The sequence below is a fragment of the Corvus cornix genome, chromosome 3 (genome assembly GCF_000738735.6).
Source record: "Corvus cornix cornix isolate S_Up_H32 chromosome 3, ASM73873v5, whole genome shotgun sequence".
Lineage (NCBI taxonomy): Eukaryota > Metazoa > Chordata > Aves > Passeriformes > Corvidae > Corvus > Corvus cornix.
This window is the reverse complement of record NC_047056.1, coordinates 7103766-7120064: the sequence shown is the minus strand read 5'-3', so window position 1 is coordinate 7120064 and position 16299 is coordinate 7103766. Positions and strand designations below refer to the sequence as shown.

The 16299-nt window shown below is 38.1% G+C and overlaps 1 protein-coding gene across 5 annotated transcripts in view; it reads right to left on the bottom strand.

The window, feature by feature from the left end:
• MACROD2 (mono-ADP ribosylhydrolase 2) overlaps positions 1 to 16299 on the bottom strand; it is an 893899-nt gene that overhangs the window by 708725 nt on the left and 168875 nt on the right. For 4 of the 5 annotated variants that reach the window (XM_039569266.1, XM_039569265.1, XM_039569264.1 and 1 more), the window contains exon 4: positions 1612 to 1641. The exons of the other annotated variant lie outside the window; for it this stretch is intronic. In XM_039569266.1, the coding sequence (XP_039425200.1) occupies positions 1612 to 1641 (30 nt within the window). The remainder of the gene's footprint in view (positions 1 to 1611; positions 1642 to 16299) is intronic. 5 annotated transcript variants of the gene reach the window in all.

The window sequence follows — 16299 nt, the reverse complement described above, 5'->3', positions numbered from 1 at the left end:
AGAGGAAGGGGAGGGGAGGAGAAGAGGAAGAGAAGGGGCAGCAGCACCAGCCCCTGGGGCTGCCATCACCTCAGCCTGCCATGAGGGGAGAGAACATATTTTGAATTGCCACTTTTAACGCATAAAATACAGGCAAAATCCCAACTTGACCCACAGCATGGGCTCATCCCATCTGCTGCAGAGGGAGAGCCACATTATCAAGGGCCACACTGAACAGACATCAACTTCTGAAGTACAGTACAGCTGAATAAATAACACGGAAAGTTAATAGCCAAATCCTTTCAGCAGCAGCAGTGCTCTGGGAACCTGATTGGAATTTGAACATTGGCATTGATTTATATTTTTTTTTCGATGTTACCAGCTGGGAGCAAGTGCTGGAGAGGAGGTACAGGAACAGCTCTGCAGAACAGGAACAGCTAGTGAAGGATTACCTCCTACAGGATTATCTTTTAAACAAAGAAAAATTTGGTATACTGCAAACAACTAACTCAAATCAAAAGAAACAGATTAATCCAACAGGATTAACAGGTAAGGCTGCCCTGTACTTTAATGTCCAGACACACAGCTGAGGAACATGAATGGTTTTATTTAGATGATTTTATTTAGTTGTCAAGCACCTTTTCATAGTCCAAAATAAGAGCTGCCTGTTTGGTTAAAACAAAAGCTGTGTCAACTTATCCTGCAGCCTCACGAGCAACAGAGATCTCCTGTCTTTTTACAGAGCCCTTTCCTTTATCCTTACATATGTAAGCTCTGATCATTGAGTTCTTTTAACTCCCGCCAGGAAGGAAGATTAGTTGCTGCCTGTACTGCTCCTGCACTGTGAAATTTCCAGAACTGAGCTCTTTTACTTCCCTCTGGGTGGCAGGGGAAGTCACTGCAAACTGAGATCAAGCTCTTTATGGGTTCGTCTTTCCTGAATTGTTACCACTCATGTAGATTTTATGGCCACGGTACTACAGTAATACCAAAAGTAAAACAGCATCACGACATACTAAAATAAAACAGCATCCATGTACTTGGAAGCAATACAAGGATACATACTTGAGCATCCCTGCCTTACCAGCAGACATGTTATTAGCGCCTCTGACCTAAGACTTGTATTGAAATCTACTTGACTATTCTGGCAAACAGAATAAGGTAAACAATCAAGTTTAAAACTTAAAAATATTTTTTTTAAAAAGGACAAAGATAAAGCCCCACTCATTTACTAAAATTACTTTTTACTGTATTTTAGTATTTCAACATTTCTTTTAAGATTGTTTATTAATTATACATTTGAGATTCCCCTGGGGTAAATTAAAAAGCCTAAATACTTAAAAACACAACACAGCCTAAGGCAGTTCAGTTCCTTTATGTTTTAGTCAGGTCATTTACATGTCAGCCCCTACTCTGACCCAGAGCTGAAACTGAATTCAGCAGCAGTCGCCAACCTTTCCTCTTGATGATACGAAAGATTATCGACTTTGGTGAACTGTCCCATCTAATAAATTTATATTTCCAACTTTTGAACTTACCACATATTCTTTTATAACCAACTAACCTCTGCATTGGTCCAGCACATACTTCATGTATATTTAAGAATGAATTAAGCATTAAGCAAAGACTCACCTCCTCCACCTCCAAGAAGGCTGGAATTAGCTGCAAGAAAAACAAAAAGGGAATTGTGAGCACTGAGCTTCCTAAACATACATGGAACCAAAACAGAAGATGTGTCACAAGAGATTTTCTATTGTTTCAGTAACTTTGCTACTCTTCCCTTACCCAAAAACATTAAACGCAAAAACAATCACTTATTGTAAATTGCAATCACAATCTTTACCTTTGCAATATCTTTGAAAATGCAAGCTAATAAATAAAACAATAATACAATTACTAAAGCTAACGCATTGAATAGGTCATGAAATTACAATCTTGCATTTATATAAACCCTATACCATTGTGCTTACCAAATTAATTTAGAATTTTCATAGCAGAGAAACTTGAATAGACTTGGATGCAACTTCTGATTATCTCTCCTTGTTTTCTATGCCATGGGACTGTTGGGGATGACGATGAGAATTCCTGGCCCCATTGATGTAAAAGGGTTTGTGCAATTGAGCTGGGATTTCCCTCAGCAGGCTTAATTGACTCAGCACTGTAACCATCCCGCTACCCAGGCCAAAACGTGATAAATCACTTATGGAAAGCAATTTCCAGAGCACGGTGATACAAGATGGTCCTTCAAATTAAGCTGGCACAATTGGAGCCATGCCAAATATTTTCCTTTCACTGCCTAGGCAGAAACAGAAGGAGTGCCTGAGCTTCTAAACCTCTCCTTTAGATGTGCGGGAAACAAATCCTTGTTGTATCAGAATATAGATAAAACAAAGAGCATAAAAGAGAGCCACAGGTATTTCTGTTTCCTGACGAGTGAAGAACAGATACCTCAAACCATGCCCCGCTCCCGGACAAGGGTATATAGCAAGATACACAGAATGAATTTGGTATTTTCTCTATGTTATTGTTTACATGATTTTTCCTCTGCTTCCTCAACAGAAGTCTGTAAACAGCAAATTCCCTACTGTTGGGGCTTTTTCTTTGCTTTCCTCAGACTTTCAGATAAAATTGACAATTATCTTTGTTTTCTCCTTCATCAGATATTCTACAAACACCTTTGACTTAATATCCATTTTCAGCTCAAACATTTGCAGCCAGCTTTCCCTGGCACTGCAGTAAAACTGCCTTCATCAGAAAGCCAGATTTTCCATCAAAGTACCACTGGCAAGATCCATGATTTTTAAAAGTAACTCTACATTACTCAACAAGTACCTCTACATTACTAAAAATGCAATGTTCTTTAAGGAAAAAATGCAGCTTTATATCCAGCATAGCTGACCATATCAAATCAAAGCAAACAAATTAACTAAGTCAGTTACTCATCCTAGAATTAGATGTCCTACAGTCACTGAGGAATCATCAAAACCAAGACCTAGAGAGATGTCCTCATGCATTTTTCTCATCCAAGTCTGGTTGTAGTACCCTGGAACATTAGATGAAAGAAAATGGGGCAAAAAATCCTTTTTTCTGAAGCAAAGTAATTTGGAGCCATTTTCAAAGAAGTGCTTGTTTGGAGACACAGAAAGGTTGGAGCAACAGGCACAAAATGGAAAACTTTAAAAAACAACAACACAATTATCTATATGTGATAAACATCTCCTGGCTATCACCTCTAAAGTGCCAGCAGGGAACAAATACTGCCATGCATATATTCCCTTTGACAAAGATATCATGATTTTAATAATAAATGTGTGCAGACATGTTGCAAAGAATGTCAGTCTTGCTATATCTACCTATTCTTGCCCTGACTGAAATTCACTATTAAACAAAGAAACAAATCAAAACCAGCCTCACATATTTTTACAGTTGCTTCCAAAGACCTCCTGTAACAGGTAACATCACTTTCCCTGCTGTAAAAAGTACTTATCTGATATAGAAATCAGTAGAGCTCTTATCAGAAGGAACTAAAAGGAACAAAGTGTCATCTACTGCCACGAGTCTGCTATTCCAGCATATTTTTTTGGCACTGAGAATACACCTACAATTAAACTATTCTAATCCTTACATGAGTAACGTTCTAGGATTTCAGTTACTATGTTTGAGAGACTTGAGACACACAGCTAAAACCTATTACCAAAGTTTCCACTGCTAAAAAAGTTTCTTCGGATACCCAGCCAACATCCCCATTGCAAACTTTCATTCAATGGCTTCTCAGAGAATTATGTTTCTCTCATTAAGTTTTCCTGACAATGTTCATCTTTCCAATACTTTCCAAAAACTTCTTAATAACATATAATATAAGTCAGCACCACACACTTCTCTATAGAAACAGTAAAAACAGTTCAAATGGATTTTTGGCTGCAACGCATCTATTACAGCTATTGAAAATGCAGTAATAATTCACAGGCACTCTTTTTAAAAAAATTTTGCTTGCATAATGTAAGGAAAATCAAACCATTTTCCTGCGATTCCAGGAAAGAACAAGACTGATTTATATTTAGTTTCTTTTCTAGAAAGACAATGTGAAAAAGCAAGAACTTTTATTTTCAGATTTTTCAGACTCCCCTGCAAGGTTCAATAAAACACACGTCTCTTTCCATATTTGGGAAAGTCTTACCACTACAGAAGTAACTTGTCACTTAGCACCTAATGAATAGTCTCCCACCCAGAGGTCAGCACAGCCCCATGGCTGCAATCACATCATATTGTGTTGGAGCAAGCACGGCCTCTCTTCTCAGTCCCTCTGTGTTTATCTGCAGCTGCTGTCCATCAGTGCTCCCAAACCAACAAGTCTTGGAAAACACTTTGGAAGCCACTCCTGGTGTAGAGGTTCAACTATGGGTAGCTGTATGAGCAACCAGCAGAAGATCCCAGGAATTTCTGAACCTCCAGACTTGACACAGTCCGAATTGCCCCACAGGTTACAGCACTGCAACTCCTCTCACGCAGGGCATGCCCAGCCTTAGGTAGAACACCTTACACCATGTGCCCGGAGAAGCTGTGGATGTCCCATCCCTGGCAGTGTTCCAGGCTGGGCTGGATGGGGCTCTGAGCAACCTGATCTAGTGGAAGGTGTCCCTCCGCATGGCAGGACAGCTGGAATGGGATGATCTTTAAGGCCCCTTCCAAGCCAGAGCACTCTATAATTCTATGATTTTAAGACTGCAGATTGTAAATCCATCTTGACTAACCCCTTGTCCTTATTTCTCATCTCCAGAGGTGCACAAGATTCTCAAGTCATAGGAAACCTGGGGTGGGAGGAAACAGGAAGACTCAATTGCTACCAAATTACCAAGGCAAAGAACAATTAAAGAAAGCAAACAAGAGTAACAGGGGCTCCAAAGAAACGTGAGGTAAAGGCTTCTTGCACCTCATTTCATTCCCCATATCACCCTTTCAAACTGACCTACCCAACCTCTCTGAAATTGCCTCCTTAAAAACTACAGTCCACAATAGATTCCTGGGCATTAACTCTGAAAATCTACTCACAATACAAACTTGAAATATTATTTTAATATATACACAGAGCGGTCAGGCAGCCAGCAGACTACAGACTGCCATGCCAGACTGAAATACAACACACATTGATAGAGCCCCATCCAAAACATCACTGGTGACGGCCCTCAAGAGGCAGCAGAGATGAGAGTTCATCTAATTTTAAATATTTTTGCCTACACCAGTAACATAGGCTTTAACAACAACAAAAGCACCGTATCTGGGGACCAGTTCCAGTTCCTGTGGTGTCCTTTAAGTAGTGGCTTCACAGTGATACAAAGCACAGCACTAAAGATGCTGTGCATCACCACTATTTTAAAAGGAGACTTGAATGCTGCATTTTGAGAGACAGATCTCATCTTCACAGTCTGTCTCAGTACAGTGAACAAAATACATCTAGAAGCGATAAGATGGCTTTCAGCCCTTTAGCTCTGGGTTTCTTTTTAATAGGGACATTAGAACCATTAGCAGAAAAAGTGTTTCTACAACGTTCAGGCTCATCTCTAAGAAAAAATCCACTCTAAAAATATCACTTCAATGAAAGAATAGTATCTAATCACTGAGGATAATGATTTAGCCCTTAATGAGATGTTTATGGCCCAGATTCAACCAGAAATTCAGTATTTCAAATTACTTAAAACCTCAATAGACTGATATATATGCTTTTTAACAGCACGAGGATAGCCCTGCTAAAGAAACCCAGTGAACACTGGTCTGCTGTACCCCAAGAATTCAACTCTTGCTTTAAGAAACAAAATTCTTTTTCAAAAAACTAGTGTGGGAGGAGGGAAAGAGAAAAAGGAAAAAGAAAAAAAGAAAAAGAAAAAAAAAAGAAAAAGAAAAAGAAAAAGAAAAAAAGAAAAAAAAAGAAAAAGAAAAAAAAGAAAAAGAAAAAGAAAAAGAAAAGAAAAAGAAAAAGAAAAAAGAAAAAGAAAAAAAGAAAAAGAAAAAGAAAAAGAAAAAGACCTGGAAGGAAAGAATTTAAAGTAAGCTTAGTTGCTCATTATGGAATACCCACAATGAAAGCTCAGGTTACTAAAATGTAACATGTACATGTTACATGTAAAATGTACAAATTTTAATAATGAATGTACCAGCACATTTGACAAGTAAGAACTGGACATGAATGTTTTAAATCTCAGCCTCTTTAATGAGTTATGTTGTATCGCTTTCCGACACTTTTTTGACTGAATAAGCAGACCAGAAACTCTGGTGTGGTATTAATATTTTCCTCACTGTTCTCTTTACATCAACATTCTTTCTAAACAGTAAGGTTATTTGAAATTTTGAGGAAAGCAACTGAATGCTGAAGAAGTTCACCTCAAATGAAACTGAAATTCTTCCTGCGCTGCTAGCCAGAACATGCAAAAAGGGAAGAAGGATATATGTATAGGTTGGTTAAACAGGCATTTGCAGGCAAAAAATTGTTTTTTCTGCTGTCAATTCTGAGGAATTTAGAGAACAGGAAAGATGTGAATAGCAATTTTTGCAATGTCTCTGGAGATAACACACTTTTAGCTTTGTTAAAAACATAGCTGAATAACTCTGGTTACTTTTTGTTGGCATATACTCATCTGACAACAATTTAAGAACATGAATTCTTCTGGGAGCATGTCTTTGTCAAGTATTAATGGCACTAGTAACTTAAATTGACATCTATGTCATGCAGCCATGCATCAGTATAATAAAAATATACTTTTAAAAGATTAGTTGATATTGTCTGACTTTGGCAGCAGATGTTTGAGATTATTTTGATGTAAAAAAGATTGAATATTTTTGTCAATACTTTCTAATTGTGAAATTTATTCAAGGAGACATCTTTATAACTGGCAGTATTGTAAGATGCAAGACATTCTATTGCCTCAGACACCATCTTTATTCATCAATAAAACACCATAAGAGGCAGCTGGTGAGCAGAGTAACAGTAATTTATGGAATGGGAAGCAACATTTCTTCTATGTGTTTTGTGAGACAGCCTTACCTGTCACTGCATTTTGTTTCATCTTCTCTCAAGAAACCAGAGAGAACAAAGAGGAGTGAGATAACAACTGTACCTTGTACATTCAAAAATTTTATCGTGAGATGTGTTTGGATGCCTTAAAGTAAAAAAGCTTTAGGCTTAAAGATCATGAAGTCATTTTGCAGCAGGTATAGTAAATAAAACACAGTCACCACTCTATTTAAAATGCTTCCCTGCATACAAAGCCACAGCAATTGGGAGAGGTAAAATAACATTGTAACAACAGACTGGGCCAGATTGGCAAAGTTATGTCAGTGACTAATGATGCAAAGCTAAGTCTACTGGAAATTAGAAAACCACCAGGCCTACAAAATAAGATTGACTTAAACCACTTATGTAACCGTACCCCAGCAACAGCTCCAGAATATGGATGGAACAACTGACAAAGGATTTCTACAAACAAGTTGCTCTTCTCCAGGTTTGCTTACCTTTAACGTGTGATCAAAAGCACATCATGCTCTCAATACAGACTCAAAAGACTTCAGCTTCATGTACCAAAAAAATCTCTTCTGCCCATAAAACCCTTCTGTAAAAAGAAGCAAACATCTACCCAGTCTCATTTTATTCTTAATAGAGAGTACCAACTTCAAGCACTCTTTCTAAAAAGCCAAGATCTCTAGAAGCACGACCGAACAATTCAGCTCATGAATTTTCCATCACCTTTGTTTTAGCAAAATAGATGATGTGGGATGCTACAGAAGGGATTGAGTTTTCCATGTCTTACTGTTTTTCAGATACTGAAACTGCATAGTACAAGTTGTCCCATTTTAAAGATTAAAAAAAACTAATGGAAGGCTTTGTGGATTAGAAGCACAGGCTCTGTATTTGGAACCAATAAAATGGCTTTGTGGCTCACTTGTTACAACCTGTGATATTCTCTTCCCCACTCACAAATTCTGTACAGAGAACAGATTTTTTAAACTAAGTTTTGCTATCTTTGCAAATAAAGTAGTCATTGTCTCTAATTTCAAGCTTGTAAAGGGTATGTCAGAGGTAGATTAAGGGGAAAAAAAAAATAATCAGCATTCTAGTAAGTACTCCCGAGTTGATCCTGTCAAGGAAATTGCCTTCACAACATTTTGAATTCAATAAGGAAACAGTAACTGCCATAAGGTCTCAGTTATTTTTCTTCTTCTAATACATTACCAACTCAATATATGGTGTGCATTTATGCAAGAAGGTTATTTTTAAAAGTTATATATTACATCCATTAAGCTTAATCAGTCATATGCAAAGCATCTCTGAAATCTGATATGAAGAGTAGAAGAAAACCCACCAAATGCACCAAACCAACATAGGCAAGGCAGCAGTCAGCAGCATGGGACAGAAATGAGCACATAGCTATCAGGATGACATTTTCAACTTGGCCTAATCGGAGGCATAACTTCAAAGCAGAGGCAGCAAAATGACAGGTTTTTTTACCACAGAGTGAAATACAGTAATTGCTTTAATGCAGGGTGAAAGAAATTAACAGAAATTGAAGTTGACTAACACATCCTGAGAAAAATCCATGAGAAAAGGTGTTTGGCCCAGAGTACTTCCTAAATGCTGCTGTATTAACTTCCATATGTACTCAAGTTTAGGCTCCAGCTTTAAAAGAAGCCTAAACTTTGCAGCAGCCTGAAGACTCCATCAAAATTGCTTCTTGGTGGGCAAGTCAGACAACCACAACAAAAAATGTAACTTAAAAGAATATCCCAAAACCCAAATGAACTTGTTTTTAAGAATGGTCCCAAACGGAATTCCACAAAACACTCCCAGGTGAAATTTTTGCAAAAACAGCAGTTCACACTTTCCTACCAATGAAATTCATACTCTTCATACCCACCCAGTGACATTAATTTCAGCTAGACAGGACCATCTATTTGGAATCAAAATAAAGAAAGTGATGCAAAAGGAGAACGGTTCCTGCCAGCGCCTCAAGAAGGACAGTTAGAAGAGCCTGTTTGATGAGGCTGACGTCATCCTTGGGAGGGAGGAGACAACAGACTTGTTGAATCAGAACCTGCAGTTTGAAGGGAAGGAGTCAGAAAAGGCTGAAAGTGGCTGGTCAGCACAGAAGGATCCATGGCCATGTTTTGTGTGAGCCCCTTTGCAGAATCCATGCTCATTTTCCACCTTCCTCTCATTTCAGCAAACATCAGAAAAGCGTGAACCAGGAATAATTTCATTCTAAAACACAGGGTGATAAAATGTCACACACACTACCAGATAAAGGGAAAGAGATGAATTAAGATTTCATCCATTTTGTGCATCAATTTGTGGTTTGCTCAGCCACTTAAAAGTTGCCTTCTAGATCATGAAGGTATTTAACAATCTGGCTGAGCTGAAATGTAAAGCAACAGGAACTTCTTTCAGCACAGAATAATGAGGGCAAAAATATTCAGGTCTACTAGAGCCCATTCTTCATCACACAGTTTAGGCCATTTGTGTGGTTTGTAAATGTAACATTAAAGGGAATCAGAGTGCTGCACTATATAATTAATCCATTTAAGTAGAATCATCATCAATATTTAAAAGCCTATGCAAAATAAAGTAAGACATGGTCCAAGGTTCTAACAGCACAATTAGAAAAACAATTTTGGTAGTAATTATTCCAAAATAATTACTGAAATTCATATAACTCATGCATCTTTCCAGTATCCCAAAGGAACTAGAATATGTTATCTGGAAAACAGGAATAAAAAAATCAGAGTGAAGTTCTTCAAGCTTTCTTTGCTTTTGTCTTTTCAAAATTACAGCCAGCTCTGAACCTCCCAAAGTCTACCTCTATCTTATGAGCTTTTTCTTCTACTTTTAAATTTAAAACTTTGGCATGGCACTCGTGGTGTAGCTAATCACTAGGTTTCATTTCAGTATTTTGCTACAAAATAACTGCCTAATATTTGTCTTCTGTAAGGAAAATGTCAGATTACAAAAAGCTGTAATAAAGCAAGTTACCTTCTGAAAATGAAAACAAAGTTAAAAGGCAAGAAAAACTAAAGTATTTCAGTTCTGAAAAATTAATATTCAACATTCAGGCTTCAAAACAAAAAAACCCACTAATTTCTTATGAAATCAAAGACCACTGCTGAAAAGAAGCTACCTGGGGCGTTGTCCTGCCATTTTTCCACGGGGTAACCAGCAGGAAGAGTTTCCCTGTGGTGCAGGTACATCCCACACTGCTCCTGCATTACTCACAGGCAAACCAAGCAAGGGCAGTCATGGCTCCAGCTGCAGGGCGACCTCAGCGGGTGTACTTTCAAGCCAAAGTAGCACATGTCCACACCACTGTTTTTTCTTAGGCTATTAACACTCATGAACAATTCCGTTTAAAGACAAGAAGAAAAAAAAAAGGCACACCTGATGTCCTACAAAACAAAAACGGCCCGGGTGTTTTGGTTTGGTTTTTTTCAGCTACACAGACAAGACTTCACTTGCAACTTTTGCCTCCAAGTTAGAAGAAGGCAAGGTGTTATTGCACTGTTTTTGCAAGAGCGGCCTGCAAGGAAGATTTTGACAATGAATTACAAGCTCCTGCAAGCAACTAGCGCAGACTTGTAGGAGCTGAAGAGCCTGCAAAGCACTGAAGTCAACTTTAAAATGTGTCCAACTGGGTGAGTGTAACATGCTCTGTATATGATCATGTTGCATCACCTCTCTAATGATCCTTTCTTTATATAGCGTGAAATTAGAAGCAGCTCCCACTGTGGTCAGTGGGAGCCACATTACAGAAGAAACAGAGAATTTGGTTATGTATTTTAAAGTCAGGGGGGTGTTTTCAAACATAGGCCCAAAGTGTTCCTATAGGGCTTAATATTTGTATAACAACAGTCATGTATTCCTTTGTAAGGGAAAGTGGAACTTAATCACCTCAGTATTTCAGTCTAACCAGGAATAATGCATTACGGTAGAATATGGACTGGACATCATACACTGCCCCTAAGAATATTGTCCCAAATATTTCTGTATCCTGCTGTCAAGTACACTATCTATACTTTATCTTAACTGTCTGTTTCAAAAAGTTATAGCCTAAAAAAATCTGGAGAAGACCACAAAAGACAGTAAGCATAAAGTGTAGCCATCAACTTACTGTATCAGAGACATCAGAAATTGCCCCTTTTATGATAAAAGTAAGTCAGCTTAGTCAGATCGATCATCCTCTCCATTTTACTGCTCCTGGAACGTACAGTCCACAACACATCTTAAAATGGAGAAACATAAACTAAATTTGAAAAAAATACAGTAAAAAAGTACTGTTAGCTTACCATTTTCACATTCCCCGAAAACTTTAAAAACTCTATTCAGGAACTTTAAAGAAAAGGAAGATCACAAATAATCAAAAGGATGGGAAGGCCTGTAGATATCTTCAAAGGCATGACAGAGCCAAGAGCCCAGATGAAATCCCTGGCAATGACAGATTTTAGATTGTGTGGGACAATTCTTTGTTCCTGTCATCTTGTGGAGAGTTTCTAATCTTTCCTAGCTGCAGATGCTCACGGTTCGTGATTTATCTCAACAACCATCAGATCGAGCTGTGCTGTGTGGCTACTTCCCCACCAAACAGTGCCCTGCACCCCACTTCCCTGGCCATCACCTGTGTACCTGCTCCTTGGGCTCCCCATGGCTGTCTGAGAAATAAAGCAAGGAGTCTATCTGTTACAGTCTTAAGATTCCTCTTTAACACTAAGATTACAGGCAAAGGAGATTAAAGCTATTATCCAAAATTTTGCAGTAAACAGGCAATGTTGTTAAAAGGTTGTGCATTTGAGCAGGTAATATCTGGCAGAAGCAGCATTAAGGCTTTGATGAAAAATTTACTGAGGTTATGCTGGACAAGGAGCTTTCATTTTCTGTGAAGCACAACAGGAGGGCAGGATGTCGCACTGTCAACGCTGATAATGCCGTACAGAAAGAAAAATAATCATCAAGTTGCAACACCTAATCAGTAACTTCATCATATAGGCACCAGTGGGTCATCCTTAGAATTTCATGTCCTTGCTTCCTGCTAATTCCACTGATCAGTTTAGATATGGAAATGTTGCATGTATCAAGCAGGACTCACGCTACCTTGTTATGTAGGGCTATTCCCAGTTAGGCAACATACTTCCACAGTCTAGAGGAGACAAGATTTTTGGATGGAGAACACACGTGGAAAACCGATTTCCCTACACAGCCAGTGATGACAGGCAGGCACTGTCCGGTGGCAATGTGGGACATCTGTGTTCTGTGAACCCAAGACAGATGATGAGAATTCACCCTCTGGTGGGAAAGATGCTTGTGGTTAATTTACCACCATCACCACAAGCACTTCCACCACAAATCCTTTCAGCCATAACTGCTACCCAAAACCACAAGAACTGCTCATACTTGCTATTTCTGCTACTATTTTTTTTTCATTGCTCCTAGTCACAGTTTGCCCAATGATTCAAGAGTAATATCAGCACGTAAAACAAATAAGTGAACACATTTGCCCCTTTGCCTGGGCCACAAACTCAATCACAAGTATTTTGTATAGTCTAGAAAATATTCTCACTGAGAATTTCAGTTTAAAAAGGACTGTGGCTCCTGAATCAGAGCTTAGGACTGAGAACAAGAAAGAAAAATCCTACAAACAATTTCTACAGATAAATAAACCAAAGATAAACTGGGGAAAAGCTGATTAATCACTTTCAAAGTATACTGCTCCTTTTTTGTGCTCTTACTGAGCATTTTTAAAGTGTTGCTTTAAATAAGGACTTCTATGCTTTTGATTTACCAATCTTTCTGTAAGGCAAAAAGGGAGACAAACACATGTAGCTCAAATACCCTGCTGGATGAACATTGGTTCAAAAACCAGCTGGTCCAAGCTGAATCATTTTTCTCCAAAATGCTGCAATATATGCAGTCCATCTAGAGCAACTTTCTAATGCCTTGTTGTCAAATGAGATGATATTTTAATGAGTTGTTTTTCCTTCTATACTTTACCTCGAGGAAAAATTAAGATCATAAGAAGCTCCAAGCTTTCACATAGACCTTTTGAATCCAGGATTACTACGTAACTCCCAGTGGTCTATTCCACATCTAGGAAATACAAACAAGGATGCTATAATCTAATCTGTGCAGAGCAAACACTTCATTTCACTATTCTAATACTGCTAGAGTGATTTATGAGGCAGCTGAGTAATTCTGAAAAATGTACTAAGAAAACAAAGACAAAATTAGGCAAAGTACAAATGTTGTTTATACGAACACAGAGACCAGTAATGTCAAAGGATATTACAGGCATCCTATGCCATACACAAGCACATCTGTGAGGCAGGTAAAGTATGTTTTTATAGCTGTTCAGAAAAGAAAAAGATTAATCATCTTTTAAAGCTCTATATAAAATTACTTTTCTAGTGGCAATTAATAGAGAGAGGCCCCAGAACACCAGTCACATGCTCTAATCATCAGGGGGAAATAAATTATATGACAATAACCTCCCCCAAACTTTAGTGAATACGGAAAATTCTGTTTTCTCTTGAAGAGCAGCCACATCAATGACACATTCTATACACACATTAGCAAAGAGATGGCTTGGTGGAGCTAGAGAAGATCTACTGTCCCTGAAGCATCAGGTAGGGAGATTGCAGTCCAAATCCCACATGACTAAATACCCTGCATAAGTTTATGGTCATTACTTGCAGGAAAAGATGTCCTGTTAATTTATCTCACATAATGCTGATATCATGCCTACCAATATCTATAAAACCCACCTATGGTCCCAAAATGTTACCAGAACATGTTAGAGGCAGCAAAACCCACAGTGATCTGGCTGGAATAAGGGACTGCACTGGAGCACAGCTCTTTTCTTCCCCCAAAGTCTCAGGCAGTCTTTTCTTTATACTTCAAACAAATTAAATCTACTGCAATTAATGATTATAAGTTTTTCGTTCAATCAGGCCATACTCCTCTAGGAAATTAACTTAGCTATTAAAAGCCTAAAGGCTGGAAAGGAACCTAGTTAGATGAGTTTTACCTCCTCTGTATTGCCTGTGTAATCAAATGCAGTTTCCCCACCAGTTTAATTCTAATCAGTTTAATTACTGAAAATTACAATAAAAAAAAAAAACAAAACAACAAACCCTTACTTCTTACACCAGAACAAAGAAGAAAAGCTACATGTGGTAGCAGAAGAGAACTGGGTGACAACACTTTGATACTGCACATGAGGAAGAGGAAATGACCAAAAATAAAGACAAATTCAATATTCCTTAGACAACAGCTATCAGACTGAGGAGGTGGAAATAGCAAGCTACAAGCCAAGAATAAAACTCAGCACAGACTACTTCCGAGGTGTGAAGTTGGGGGGAGAGTTTATTTCTTCAATATTTCAACACCTTGACTACTCAGGACGTGTGTAGATCCACTGAGTCTTAATCTGTGTTTCCTACTTAGTCTTTTGGCCCAATATAAAAGTCTTTTTGCTGTAATATAAAAATAGTGAGATGAAAGGTGTTTTAAGCAAGTCTTTTAGACACACATGGCACTACACAGATATATTTAGAGAGAAAGTACATTTCCTTCACTTGATTTCCACAGCAAAAATATTTCTTACTGTTATGAAACTCCCTGTTTTAAAAGAAATTATTTCATGGTATGTTTCTCTTGCCTCTTGCCACAAGAAAACCTCCATGCCGATCAGAGCAATGAAAGGCAATATAATGCCTTTATTTCTTTTAAAATACCCAAAACATAAAACAAATCCATTCTTACATTGTATCTATTTTCCATTTCTCATTTCTCCTCTTCGTCCATAATGGCTTTGCTGTCTACTTCACAATTCTAAGGACCTCAATCAAGGCCATTTTAAATCTTCTCCATCCAGATGGCTAATCCCAGTAATCTCATTTAAACTGCTAGTTTACATTCTACTAATACTGCACAGCCATCTGATCTGTGCAAGGAAGGGGTAGGAGCAGGCTGGTGACTCTTACTAGAAGACATTGCAATCCCTGCACAAGCAGAACTGTCATAAATCAAGGATAGGTAGCAGGAGAGATAGCGGCATTTAAAAGTCTAAAAAGATTGGAACAAGTTCTTTTATCTTTGCTGAATTCACAAGTCAGCCAGCCCCTGCATTTTGTAATGTGCACTGCAGAAAAGAGAAATTTTGTCTCACCACAAAAACTGTAGTCCTCCAGAAAGGAAACTTGTTAAATCCAAGGCAAGTTTTTAACTAATTGTGTGCACAATCTTTTAATTATGGAGACTGGGAGGAGCCAGAGGGTAGAGAGAATACCACAGAAGTATTCATAAGCATCCTGGAATATGCACAGAAACATGGAAAGGGGAACTATATAGACCTTACTAACAGGCAAACCATGCATTTTCTTAAGAGAAGTATGTCATGTTTCTTATAGAAAGGCCACTTCGCTGCAAGACAACACACGTGCTTTTCACAAAGTCCCCTTCTGTGCCAAGATGTCTGTAGCCATGAAGTCTTAGAAAGTCCCTTAGCTTGTAAAGAGCTGCAGAAGGCAGCAGTATCTCTCTGAGCAAACACACATCAAGCCTTTGTCTGAGTCTACAGGGCTCTCCTGGAGGGACTATTTAATCAAGGTCGAGATAGGAACTCCTAGGGTGGAGAAGCCTCATACTTATGTTAAATTCAAGTCACTCATTCACCACTTTTGTTCAAAAATATCTGGCCTTGAGCATTTTAAAGGCTGTAATGGGATCAAGCATATCTAAAAGAACAATAAATCTCAAAGTTCAAAACAAGTTCTAGACTTGGTAAGATGTCTGCATATATCCTGACGCAATCACAATTGTTTTATCCCAATCAATTAAGAGGGTATTTTATAAAACCCTTTCCCAAGTTTTTCCTAGACTTTCTTCTCTTAGAAGATAGGGAAAGCTGCAGAGAAGTACTTTGAAATTCCTGAAAGTTCTGACACTTGAAGCACTAAGTAAACCTGCAATGACTAAAATGGGGAAAGAACTTCAATATTCCAGAAGCATGGATCTATTAGCAGTAACTCCTTACTAGTTGATGGCTTTCTTTTCTGCTCCATTCACAATAAAATTTGGTTTTCCTCTGCAAGATCAGCAGTTAGAAAACAGAGGAAGAAGAGAGGAACAGAGGAGAAATAAAAAGCAAACAAAAACACACATGAAAAAAACCAAAATAAAAAAAACCCCTAAGAAACAAACAAAAAAACAACCTGAAACCACACAAAAAAACCCAGCCAAGAAACAACCACAAGAAAGCACATAAAGGCAAGAACATAAGATTTGCAAAA